This window comes from Chanodichthys erythropterus, chromosome 21 (assembly GCF_024489055.1).
Source record: "Chanodichthys erythropterus isolate Z2021 chromosome 21, ASM2448905v1, whole genome shotgun sequence".
In the NCBI taxonomy this organism is placed as follows: domain Eukaryota; kingdom Metazoa; phylum Chordata; class Actinopteri; order Cypriniformes; family Xenocyprididae; genus Chanodichthys; species Chanodichthys erythropterus.
The window spans coordinates 5,426,376-5,440,350 of NC_090241.1; the positions used below are offsets into that span (position 1 = coordinate 5,426,376).

At 37.7% G+C, this 13,975-nt stretch overlaps 1 protein-coding gene across 1 annotated transcript in view; it reads right to left on the reverse strand.

The window, feature by feature from the left end:
• Window positions 1–8,332, reverse strand: part of kcnh7 (potassium channel, voltage gated eag related subfamily H, member 7) — a 62,994-nt gene extending 54,662 nt beyond the window's left edge. Inside the window, exons 1-2 of the mRNA XM_067374261.1 lie at window positions 8,211–8,332; window positions 6,472–6,702 (exon numbers count right to left, since the gene is read on the reverse strand). Of these exons, the coding sequence (XP_067230362.1) occupies window positions 6,472–6,702; window positions 8,211–8,286 (307 nt within the window). The 5' untranslated portion in view covers window positions 8,287–8,332. The remainder of the gene's footprint in view (window positions 1–6,471; window positions 6,703–8,210) is intronic.
• Window positions 8,333–13,975: the final 5,643 nt, after the last annotated feature.

Consider the following 13,975-nt stretch of genomic DNA (forward strand, 5'->3'; position numbering starts at 1 on the left):
CTGTCAGCTAAGAACAGGAAACTGAGACTTCAATTCACACGGGCTCACCAAAATTGAGTCTCAATTTCTGCTGCGACATTCAGTCATGGTATGGTCAGAATTTGGCATAAATACCATGACAGCATGATCCCATCCTGCCTTGTATGAACCATTTAGGCTGGTGGTGGTGGTGTAGAGGTGTGGGGGATATTTCTTGGCACACTTTGGTCCCCTTAGTACCAATTGAGCATCATTTAAATGCCACAGCCGTTGCTGACCATATTCATCCCTTTACGACCACATGATACCCATCTTCTGATGGCTACTTCCAGCAGGATAGCGCTCCATGTTACAAAGCTCAGATCATCTCAAACTGGTTTCTTGACAGTGAGTTCACTATACTCAAGTGGCCTCCACAATCTCCAGATCTCAATCTAATAGAGCAGCTTTGGGATGTGGTGGAAAAGGAGATTCATATCATGGATGTGCAGCCAACAAATCTGCAGCAACTGCATGATGCGATCATGTCAATATAGACCAAAATCTCTGAGGAATGTTTCCAGCACCCTGTACCAGCAAGGTGTAATAAACTGGCCGATGAGTGTATTTACTATTTTTATTTTTTTTAACACATTCTCAATTTCTTAGTTTTTAAAAGATTAATTGACTTACTCAGGAACAGCTTATAAAGGAATTGAGTTGAAACCACAATTTGTAAAATGTTGCAAATACAACAAAAAGAGCACTCTGAAGAGAGGAGTGTATTTGCAACATGAAAACATGTACAAAAGCTGAATGTAAAAATGCTGCAAGAACTGGGTTTAGCAGAATGTTATTTATTTTATTATTGCTGAATGAAATCCTTTGCAGCAGGGAATTTGCCAAGCCAAAAGTGTATAATAGTGCCAGTGCTCAGACAGGAAGACTCAGAAGAATTATTCACATTCTACTGCAATATAAATGCTAAATAAGGCATGACCCATTCTCATGAGCACCTAGCTTTGTATGTGTATGTATGTGCGTGTGTGTGTCTGTGGAGTGTGTGTAATGGAATAAGCATCCTCTAATATGACCACACACTCAATGGTTATTCAGTGTTTTTTGCAGCAATTTATAGGCTCAGCAAAGAGCATTCTTCTAATAAAAAAAAAAACTTTGTTATTTAGGGCTCTGTAACGAATTCGGACTCATGGTAAGATCCATTTGCTAGCTTTATTAAATGTGAGCGTGGTCGTACAGGCAGGGTTAAACAGGAATAAACAGGAATAGCAAGGGACAGGCAGAATCGTAGTCAGGATACAAGCAAGAGGTCGAGGCAAGCGGCAGACAGGGATAAACAGGGTAACAATCCAAACAGTAACAGGCAGAACAGGCAGAACAGACAGGGAAACGCTCAGAAATGCTACAATAGTAAACAAGACCTCACGGTGAGGTGGTGTGAGTGAAAGTCCTTTATAGTCCTGTTAATGTACTGCAGCTGGGTGTGGTGATTAGTGATAGTGATTGGTGGAGTGAGTGCAGGTGATTGGCAGAGAGGATTATGGGTAATGTAGTCCGGGAACTGACAGGAACAGACGGTGATCATAACAGGCTCAATATGCACAATGGCATTTGAGTATTTGAATTTATATTTTCCACACCCATATGTGCAATATTTTGGGCAAAATAATAATGCAAATTTAAATTCAATCATTTCTTACTTACAATTCAATTTAAAAATTAAACTAAATAAGTGATAATTGGCTTAATTAAAACTGAAATATGCTAGCTGATATTTTTAATGTTAATAAGAGCAGCAAAATGATTTTTTGAAATGTCATTTTTCTTAAATTCATTTACACTCACAATTTGACATTTAAAAATGAATTTTCATTGATAATTTGTGATGAATAAAGCAAATGTAACAAGTTTGTAACAAGGGTTTATCCATCCATAAAAACTGACACAAGTGTCTTATTCAAACAGAAATTAAGTGACATTGTGAGGTTTTTACCAACAGATTGTGCGTAGTTTAAAAGTGAATAATTTTGAATGTTATATGATATCCAGTTTCCGAAACAAACACGTTTCTGGTTTGGTGTTAATTAAACTTTAAAGTCACCATTAATGGTAGGGTAGGCAATTTGGAGAGGCTAGCAATTTACATACAAAGTTAATGCAAAGACACAAACAGACACGAATTCGCACTGGACGATGCAAATGATGCGAATTGGGCAACGCGATTGCTGCAAATGAGCGATATTCTCCTCAATCGCGTCTTCCGCACAAGTTGAAAAATTTCAACTCGAGTGGGAAATTTGCATGACACGTTGTCACGCAAAGCCAATCAGCAAACAGCTTATTGACACGTCTGGATGGACATGTCCGGTTTTATCAGAAAATGAAAGAGAGCATTATTGTAGCCATCTGCGGGCACCCCGAATGTTATGACACAACTTCTTACAGAGGCCGGACAAAAAACAAGATAGCTTGGAGAAAAGTAAATAAGGAAGTTGTGCTACCTCGTAAATGATAAAAATATGCGTCTGTTTCTTTGATTCTAGCTATGAGTTTTACATTACAATGAACTGATTAGCACTGGCATTAGCCAAAGTTGTTGTTGTTGATGTGCCTGAAGACACTCTTCATCGCGCAATGTTTTTATTTGAGCGGATGACGTGGAAAACAAGTAATCCTAGAGTGAGTAAATTGATGCAAATATTTGCTTCGTTTTTGATGTTTACACACCATTAGTTTTTAATCAAAATATCTATGAAGACATTTCTCTCTGAGCAAGAATGGGACAATCTGTCACTCACATGAGATTGCAGCAATTACAAACCACAACCATCCAATAATCCAATCAATTCTTGATGGACTAAATAAAGCCCCACCCTACATATTTTCTTGTTCAAGAAGCCGTTTCACTTGGATATACATCAAAATAGAACTTCCATTTAATGCTGATTTTAATGGTGAGGCTTTTGAGATAAATATGGTAAAGCACCAGTACATATAGCTGAAATTCTAAAAAAAAAAATATATAGAAGAACTATGTGAAGCTTAAAAAGATTATAAACAGACATAAGGATGCTTACGTCTTAACTCTTTTTGTTCTAATTTTAATCTTTATTTTTATGAGTGATTGAAAAGAAGGATGAAAAACGAGGAAGGAAAGAAAACACAGAGAGAAAGATACAGAGGCTTTCTAAAAATGCTACATTGTTCACAGTTTAATGCAATCACAGTAAAAGCCACTAAAATCACAATTAAAAAAATGTGATTTTTCAAGCAGGTCCAGGACGTGCTGTACTGTGGCTCAGCGAGAGGAGAGCAGCCTCATTTACACCTCAGAGAGAGAAGTGAATTTATATGCTGTCTCTAGGGTGGAAACCAGCATAATGACATGTCCAATAGTTCATATGATATCTAAGAGGCATTCAGAACAGAGTCGACAGATTTCGTTGACAAAGGGAGGTCTAGAAAGAGAAGCTCAAAGTTTCCCCAGGGACATAACTATGAAGAGAAGCCAGGGAGTTTAATAGAGAAGGGATGTCAGATAAATTGCGGCTGCTTTTTATGCTGCTAGCATTATGATTGACAGGATTATATGAACGATCTGTAGCACTTCAGTTAGGAAGTATTTAAAAGACTCTTAAACTGCTACTGAATTTTTAAAAGGCAATAATGATCTATGATGGCTATAATGCATTATATCCTTTTTGTATAATGCACTATTACAAATTTACACTTTCAATTGTGAGTGAGTGTAAGAGTTGTGTTAAGACTTTGCAGAATTGTGGTTTGCCAAGACAGAACTAAGCGGATTGGCTCTCCTATTACAATTCTCCAGAGAATCAACATATGAGAGATGTAACACAAGGATGGACATATGAGATAGGGAGAATATAAGAAGTGCCTTACATGCACTGCAGTAACCAGATAAAAAACATAAGAACAGAATATTGAGTTGAATATATTATTGAATGAGAGAATTCTCGGCGGGTGGACAGGGAGTCTTTTTGTACTGCTGTAAGGAAGCTTGGATGTACAAGAGATTCAGTATACTAGATGCTGAAGAAATGATCTTGGAAAAAAAAAAATCAGCATTTGCTTTAAGAACACAGTTTCAGACCTGAAATTGTTTAATGTGAAATAATGTATTAATTCATATTACCTCCTGGCACTCAGCAATTAATTTTGTCCTGTAGAGGACATTTGTTTTTTTCTCTCAGAGCATATATGTATATCCTGATGAATACTCTCTCTTTTGCCGGTGATATTATATTTGGCAATTACAATTGTATTTGCTTGGTTTGCCATTTTCTTGTAAATTAACATGCCAAGAAATTTTCAAAGCAGATTATAGCCCCTTTCACACATACAGTCTTTAGTGGTAAATTACTGTGTGAATGTGTGAACAAGACCTTTTCAAAAATACTGCTAACTCACGTCTATTATGCAATCTGTGAACAAAGCATAAGACTACCATTATGAGCTTGTACAAGATCAGGATGCAATAATAAGAAGTCATGCATAAGAAGTCTGCTATGAGCCAATCATAAAGCTCAGATACAATGTACAGAAAGCTTTGCTGCTTTTTAATTGTTTTTCATTGTAAACATGCACTAGTTGTATGTCTTTGCCCATTGCGCCACATATCCCGCACGTTTTTAAAAATATGCATATCTTTTCCTGCCTTCTTTTCCATACATCAGCTGTGGCTCTGCAGGTGGATACTATCGGATAATATTGTGCACCGCCTTGTGTTTTTAAGAGCAAAAACAGGTTCTGTGTGATCAGCCTGTCACTCAAGCCAAAAAAAATATTCTCAAATTGGGCAGATAGTGAAACTAAAAGGCAGGTGAATACAACTGCGCAGCGTTTAAAGGTCATTTCAGATGAGTGACATCACAGAGCTTACCAGTATTTTGGTGCTGATGGCCCCTTAAAAGTAAAAAGATTAATGCATTTGCTTGTGTGAACAGCATATTTGTGTATTTTCAGAAAATGGAAGAGAGCATTATTGTAGCCATCTGCGGGCACTCCGGATGTTATGACACAACTTCTTATTCATACAGAGGCCGGACAAAAAACGAGATAGCTTGGAGAAAAGTAAGTGAGGAAGTTGTGCTATCTGGTAAGTGATAAAAATATGCGCCTGTTTCTTTGATTCTAGCTATGAGTTTTACATTACAATGAACTGGTTAGCACTGGCATCAGCCAAAGTTGTTGTTGTTGATGTGCCTGAAGACCTTCCTCATCGCGCAATGTTTTTATTTGAGCGGATGACGTGGAAAACAAGTAATCCTGAAAGTAATCTAGAGCGAGTAATGCAATGCGAATATTTGCTTCGTTTTTTATGTGTACACACCATTAGTTTTTAATCAAAATAACTCTGAAGACATTTCTCTCTGAGCAAGAAAGGGACAATCTGTCACTCACATGAGATTGTAGCAATTTAAAAACAACAACCATCCAATAATCCAATCAATTGTTGATGGACTAAATAAAGCCCCACCCTACATATTTTCTTGTTCAAGAAGCGTTACACTTGGATATACATCAAAATAGAACTTCCATTTCATGCCGATTTTAATGGTGAGGCTTTTGAGATAAATATGGTAAAGCACCAGTACATATAGCTGAAATTCTAAAAAATATATATATATATAGACGAACTATGTGAAGCTTAAAAAGATTAGAAACAGACATAAGGATGCTTACGTCTCAGTACATGTTTTTCACTACAAGAGAGACTACAGCTGAACAGGGCAAAAAAATGATCTCAGCTGTTTCTCTGTGATCTGAGGCAAAATTTTCCAAGACATCACGAACTATCATTTCATTGACACAATGTCTTTTCTCCTCAATAATTCAACCACACACTCTCTTGACATTTGCTCTCTCTCTCTATCTCTTTTATAGTCCATATCCCAAGTATCAGTTTATTCCTAGAAAGACCATATTAAAAGGAAATAAAAGTACCAATGAATAAAAAAATTACATGTCCCAAAATATATTACAGTGACACACAAAAAAAATTATACATAACCTGTCTCACAAATCAAAGTACATCATTAATTTGGATCCTAAAGCTGAAGAGTGTAATTTCTGTGCCAAAAGTAACAACAAATGGAACTGAAAAAATTGTTCTTAAACAAGTTTCACTTCCTGTCTGCCATTGGTCAGCCAAAAGATAGCTCCGCCCAAATCTCACTCTTTTGGATAAGATGTTGTTTATGTGTCAGGCTAGTCGGGATTCACACATAGTTTTAATAGCGTCACAAAGTGTGAATCAGCCTACTAACTTATAATTGTTTAATGCCATATTTTCTTTTTTTCTTGTTCTTTTCCATTAGGCAACGGGCTTATTTTTCCTTTCACAGATATTTCAAATGGAGGTTATATTAACCAAAACATTAATATACAGCGTAACATTTAATAAACTCAACCCACAGACTCTCTCAGGTTCACTGAACTAATATAAAAATGTAAAGCTCACACACTCACCGTCCTTGCGGTGGTAGGTGATCTCCACTTTGCGTTCCTCCGAGCCCATGAGAGCCTGTGCTACCTGCGCAATAGCATGCCGCTTGGTCAGCTGTCCGTGCAGGAAGTCGCAGGTGCACGGCTTCTGCATGATGTCCGGCCTGGAAAACCCTGTCATCTCACAGAAGGCATCATTGCAGTAGATGATGGCACAGTTCTGGACACGTGCATTGGCTATGACAAATCTCTTGTCTGTAGAAATGGACAGAAGAGAGTTATTGGGGTAAGGAAAGTGTGTAAAATGAGATGAGGTGAATTAGTAAATCAATTTGAAAGCTTTCAGAAAAGTGTTACTTATGCTGCCTTAGTGCTTTTGGCAGTGTGTACTTATGTAGATTAGCAAATGTAGGGTTGTAAATTTGAGTAATTAGGCTGAATTTTATGACGTTACATTGTGATTGTTGACAAAGTCTTTGCTTTTCGAACCAATAAGCATATAAGCACAATAAACAACACACTCTTTTTTGCATTTTTAGACAACTTATATAAACCTACCAACCGGGCAGGATGGAAATAAACCTCAATGCCTCAAGGAAACATGAAATTATGGAACAATTTAAAGGATTATTCAGGGTTCAGTATGTTTATCTTAATCAACAGAATTTGTGGCATAATATTGGTTGTACTTTGTATCTCCTTTTGTTTAAAAAACAATGGGTCAAATTTGTTTCAAAAGTACAGCCAAAATATGCATTTGCATGAATTTAGTGTTTAGTATTTAATGTTTAGTCAAATGTTTAGTAACTTTTTTCCCCCCTGTAAGGTTATGTCCAATTTCCCAAAGGTATCACCATGACAATGCAATCCTAAAATCCTAAAATGACTGTAAAAAATTATTTAAACAGCTTTAAAGATCAAATAATATGAATAAAAGGAATTAATGTACAGTAAGTGCTTCACAATTCTTTTAAATTCTCAAAAAAAAGGTTAAATTTGTTTCCATTTCAAGTGCCCCATGAACTCCATTTATATTTTTGTTTTTTTATGAAGCCAGAAAATATTTTTTGTAGTAAATCTGGTAATCAACACTGACTGAGATTAACTGAACCCAGAATATTCTGATTAAGGAATATTTGCACAAATTGTCATGTCAACAAATATATAGACACAATACGGTCTCAATCTAACACATTGTGCCTATTTTTACCCAAATTAAAACATTTATGCTTTCTTGTGTCCTCCATGTTGTCTACCAGAAACTGTCCTTCTATATTAACAGATATGTTTGAGAGAAAACAGCAGAGACAGTAACACATGGAAGAGAAAGATTCTGGCAGTGGACACTTGGCCCCTCAGCTGAGTGCCTGTGGTAGTGTGAGTAAACATATTAACACTCAAACACATCACACAAACGGTGAATGTGTCATCTGACATGATGTTAGCCGAACAATGGACAACATAAATGGACAGTTTCCTCCCTAAAGAGCCAAACACTATCCAAAATCTATTGAGCTGTTAACCACTTAACTAATCAATGTTTACATCAGTGAGAGACGGTAGCAGTAGCTACAGCACTAATAAATCAAAGTATCCATGTCTAAGTTTGTACATCGAAGAAAGGCTGAAACAAGTTGTACTTTCAATGTGTGGAGGTAAATTCCCACTATTTAGAGGTCACTAACAAAACTGAGACATGCAGCTCTTATTGTTGCATTGAAAGTAAACAAACATTAGAGCAACATCTGGAAGGTGACACTCACTTTGACCCTCGAATTTTCGGATAATAATCCCGAGAAATGTGTTCTGTGGAGCGACGTGACCTCGTCGCACCGGCATAATTGACGGCTGGTTGTGCGCGAGAACCCCTCGATCGCGCGCCCCTTTGAATCCTTTGAACGAGCTTCACGAGCGCAGCGCGAGGAAACGCGTCTCTTTGTGAGGGGTCATTCCGGCGACGTCTTCTCCTTCTTTCCACCTTTAGATTGTCGCTTTCCGTGATTCATTCCCGTTTTGGTCTTCACCGTTAGTCGTCGTTTAAAACGAAAGATGAGAAACGAGGCGCTCTATGAGGAGGCTTTGAGCAGCATTTCAATCGAACTGAAACCCACCAATGTGACGAACGTCCACAAACTGACAGCAGTGACGTCTGTCTCTCCGCGAGGGGCCCTCGCGCTTTGCGCGCGACACTGTGCAAGGAGATGCGCGAGGAAACGGTATCTGTGTTGCGCGAGAGAAGCCCTGAAGGAGGGCACAGTTCACACGGATCGCTATCCGCAAACCACGTCAAACAACACAACACGTGGGGTTTTCTTTTTCCACCTTTAGAATATCCATGACAGTGAACTTAAGAGCGGCTGCGACTAAATTAGTCAGGTCAATTACAGTGTGATTTGGATCTGTAAATTAAAGGGTGTTTATGCAAAAAATGCGATGATAAATGTAAACTTTAACGTGCCAAACAATAGTAATAGTAACAGTAAATGGATTCGACCTTTGTAAAGTGCTTATTCGCATGCGTGGTAAATTTGGGACTGTCCATGGTGCTGGAAATACTCCTATTGAAATGATGTCTACCTCGACAGCGTCCTGTAAAAAGGTTAAAAAAAAACTTAGAGAAAGAGAGGAAGATTCCATAAGTCGGGTGAAGTAAGGAACAAATAAGGAAAGTGATCAAAGGTTTCTTTGCTTAAAAAAAAGGATATCTGACACACAGCCTATACTTATTTATTAGCCTACTCTTTTCTATATAAAGATAGAAAGAAAATAGAATAATGCTAATTAAACCATACAGATAGACTTATGCTATTTAGATACAATTAAATATAGAATTATGCGAATTAAATCACAATGCTAAGGCCTTATCCATATTCAAGTTTATTGACTGTAAAAACATGCGCGCGCGCGCGCGTCCTCCTCCTCCTGCAACACAAAGAAATCACGTCAGCACTTTCCGCCACCTTAACGCTGACTGGATTAATGCAATTAAATGTTTGTTAAGAGATCATTAAAGCGTCTCCGTGACCTCTGATGTCATGGAAATGTGAGGAAACCCCCGCTGAGGGAGAGATAAAAGGAGAATACATCAGTGCTGGCATCTAGTGGTGACAACAAGAGAATGCTTTGTGGAGCTGACCTGCTGGCAACAAAATTAGTCAAAAAGTGTACAAACAAAATTTGATAAGATATTAGATACACACTACTACTCTATAGTTTGTGGTAGGTCGGTAAGATTGTTTTTTTTTTTTTAAATGTTTTTGAAATATTGAAATTTTCACAGTAAAATACTGTTTACCACTGAAACATTGATATACCATAAAAATGCATTCTGGGTAATATTTGTCATTTTAAAGGAAAAAAGGCCTATAGGTTACTTTCTCGAAAACGACAAATACCCAGCATGCACTGTAATATACAGAAGTAATATACTTCTGTATAAGTAAAAACAATGCATTCTGGGTAATATTAGTTGTTTTACCTATAGGTAACCTATAGGTTAGTTTCTTGAAAATGACTAATAATATTACTCAGAATGCATTTTGACGATATTTTACTGTTTCAATGAAAAATGGTATTTTACTGTGTAAATTTGTTTTCGATTTTTTGTTGTTGTTGTTGTTGTTGTTATTTTTAGAGTGAAGGCTGCCTTTATTAAATCAATCCAAATACAGAAATATTATGAAATATCATTATAATTTAAAATGATAATTTTCTATTGTAATATTTTTTAAAATGTAATTTATTCCTGTGATGGTGAAGCTGAATTTTCAGCATCATTACTCCAGTCTTCAGTGTCACATGAACATTTCTTATTATTATCAATGTTGAAAACAGCGGATCCGCTTAATACGTTTTTGTGGAAACTGTGACACTTTTTCATGATTCTTTGATGAATAGAAAGCTTAAAAATAGATTCTTTAAAATAGAAATCTTGTGCTAACATAAACGTCTTTGCCGTCACTTTTGGCCAAATTAATGTGTCCTTGCTACTATTTTCTCTAAAAAAACAAACAAAAACATCTGAAAAAAGAGGAACAACACCAGACGTAGGTCTCCTTTTGTTTACCATTTTGTATCCCTTAAGCTGGTGTTGTTATTATGTTAAGCCACAGTGTGAAAGGAATACACAGAGGAATCTCAAAATCTAACATTTGTGAGTTTTGTGTCAATTAATGATATGAATATAATATTAAACAAACCAATTTCCTTCAGTAAGTGTGCATCTTGTGAGTGATGTGCATTCCTCTTATCAAACATGGCTTCCATTCCTCTGCAACTGTCTCTCCAAGTTTATGTTCTACATGAGAGAAAGTGTCAGGCATTCTTTGGGACTGAATGTAAATCAATAAAGCAATGCAACAGAAGCACTTACAGAAAACTAGCCCTTTCCTTCATTAATTATCAGTGCAACTCATCAATATTCAACTGTATGCAATATTCACAAGAATGAAACTTAGAAAGTGACACAGACCCCTGTGGTAATGTCTGCTCCGCTGTAATGGAGAGGTTTACTGGCACATAAGGAAACACGTGTGTATGTGTGCGTGCCAATGTGCACGTGTGCTTGTAAGTGTTTGAGCCTAAGTTAAAGTTTCTCAGAATGTCAAATGCATAATACTACTGGATCCAGTTTGATTTCTGTCAGTTGTTTAAACAATTAGTAGACAGAACTTGAAGGACAGAGGAGAGAGTTTGTAAGATAATGTGTGTAATAGTGATTTGTTTTTTTGTAGGTTGTGCTTATCTGGAAATTGATTTAATTGAATGTGTAATTCTGAGCAAACCAATTGATAAAGCTGGTTTAAATTGGAGCAGCATTTAAAATTGAAATGACTCCTGACCTATTCAATACAACTTACATCAATCTCTAAAAATCTTAGATTTATAAAAAAAAAAAAAAAAGGCAGTGGTTGCCAAAAATTTACCATAAGTATATGATGACAATGTCTCAGGCATTATGGGATGGCATTTTAGTGCCTAATAAAGCCTATAACTTATATAATGTTAATATCTTACATCCTACATCTACTAAAATGCAAAAATTCAACATAAATCCACAGTGTGCATAAGTAATATAAACAAAGAAGAAAAAAAATAGATAATCAAATATGATGTTACACTGGGGGATGACATTTCAGTGCTTTTCATTAGGTTAAAAACAATATTATTGTAACGTATATGAGAGTGGGGCAATGGAGTTGGAGATCCATGTGCAGGCTTTATTCATAAGAGCTTAGTTGTAGTGAAGTGAAGTGAAGTGACATGTGGCCAAGTATGGTGACCCATACTAGGAATTTGTGCTCTGCATTTAACCCATCCAAGTGCACACACACAGCAGTGAACACACACAGCAGTGAACACACACCCGGAGCAGTGGGCAGCCATTGCTGCAGCGCCCGGGGAGCAGTTGGGGGTGCGGTGCCTTGCTCAAGGGTCTCACCTCAGTCGTGGTATTGAAGGTGAGGAGAGCGCTGGACATTCACTCCCCTCACCGACAATCCCTGCCGGACCTGAGACTCGAACCCATGACCTTTGGGTTACAAGTCCGACTCTCTATCCATTAGGCCACGACTGCCCCTGTACAGGCAGTAGGTCAAACCCCAGCAAACAGAAACAGGAAGGCAAGGCAAAAGAGTAGTCTAATACACAGGCAAAGGTCAAGGCAGGCAGCAAACAATCATCAACAAGGAATCAGTCCAGGGTCAAAAACACAGTCTAGGCTAGGCAAGGGACATGGGACACGGGACACGGGACACGGGACACGGGACACGGGACACGGGACACGGAGACAAGGTTGGATACAAGGCTAAACAATACTCAGCAATGTGTGTGTGTTTGACTGCAGCTTATAAAGTGTCACTGATGGGAAACAGGTGTGAGTGTGTGATTAGTTCCTATCTGGGGAATTGTGGGAAATGGAGTCCACATAATGAGAATAGAGCACGGACCCAGGGCACATGTAACATTTATTAACAAGTTAACAATTGTCACAGTCACATGGACTTTCAGTTTGTTTGTTTGCATTGTCACGTGTTCCTTTGTTCTGTTTCCCGCCACATTCAGTCACCATGGACACTCATTGGACCACGCCCCCTTGATAACCAGTTTAGCTTGTTTGTGTCATTGTATTTAAGTTCCTGTCTGTGTTCAGTTGTTTGTCGGGTCTCGTTTGTATTTGGATATGTTTGGTGTATGCTCTACTCTGGATTCTGTGTTTCTCCCTGTGGATTATCTAGTAAAGACTTATTATACGTTACTCTTCCTCGTCATGTGTTTGATATACCAGCATCTGTAACAACAATATTTTACATCGTCATCGAGCATCTATTTACTTGTTAAACATATCTATTTTTACACAATTAAATTAAAAGGTAATTCATACAAAAATAACTTTACAGTAATTTAATTAAAATCAATGTAGAATAAACTGCAAATCTTATCTGTTAAATTTATTTTCTCAGTGTTTGGTAACAGTTTTTACAATCTTGACAACAATTACAGGTAATTAACTTTCTTTTGCATGTATTTTTACCTTTATCTTTAGATTGACATATGTTCTTACATTTGCACTTATATTTACATTTCAATCATGACAACTCTGAATAGTTTTAGCATGTTATGTACTTGGCCATGGCAGACTAGGGGTTTTTTTGTTTTGTTTTTTTGCTAGTTTCAGCCCGACACAGTTATCATTTTCACGTCCTGCGCCATGTTTAAATAGCAAAAGCAATTACACCCATCTGTTTGCCCATGGGCGTGCTGGTCTGAAAACAAGGTGTGTTCAGGTGCACTGTCGGCACGTTGCTATTTTGAGGCAACTTAAACTTTTACCTCGTGCACAAGCAGATCCGTTTCTTTGCTAGAGAAGTGTTCAGTTTTTCCGCTTGCAAATTCTACCATGTAAATAGCGAATCCGCCATGGCGTGAGTGCAACTGACTTTTAAAGGAAATGGGAGATGCGACTCTGACTGGTTTAATGCACACCTATGACCTATTAAGAGAATAAGTACAACCCTTTTAGACCATGCGCCGGGCACACTAACCATTTTTTCCGTCGTTAAACTATCAAAAGTGGACACGGACACGCCCAAAGTGCACCTGTACCATGCGCTTTAGACCATGCGCTTAGATCGTTAAAATAGGGCCCATTATCTGCTACGCTGCTGTAGAGCAAGAATGGATTTGCTACTGCTAATAGATACACCGATACGCTGCTGTGAACATGTAAGATATGCTGCTGCTGCTGCTGTTGCTGCTACATAAATAGACAGACACAAATCCTGTAGCAGATCTAGGGAGGTAGAGCTGGGGGAGGTGGAGGATTTCAGAGGAAATCTGATAGCACGCTGCAGGACTAGCTTACAGCAAACAATGAACCAGGCTATTTAAATGTTGAGCAAACAATCTCATTGGCTGCAGGATCAGCACTGGCCAATCAGCTTGTGCCATGCGGTAATGATGTGATTGCTTGCAGACTGCATGTAAAGGACCTATGCCATCGGGAGTTTCATGATTGAACTAGATATTT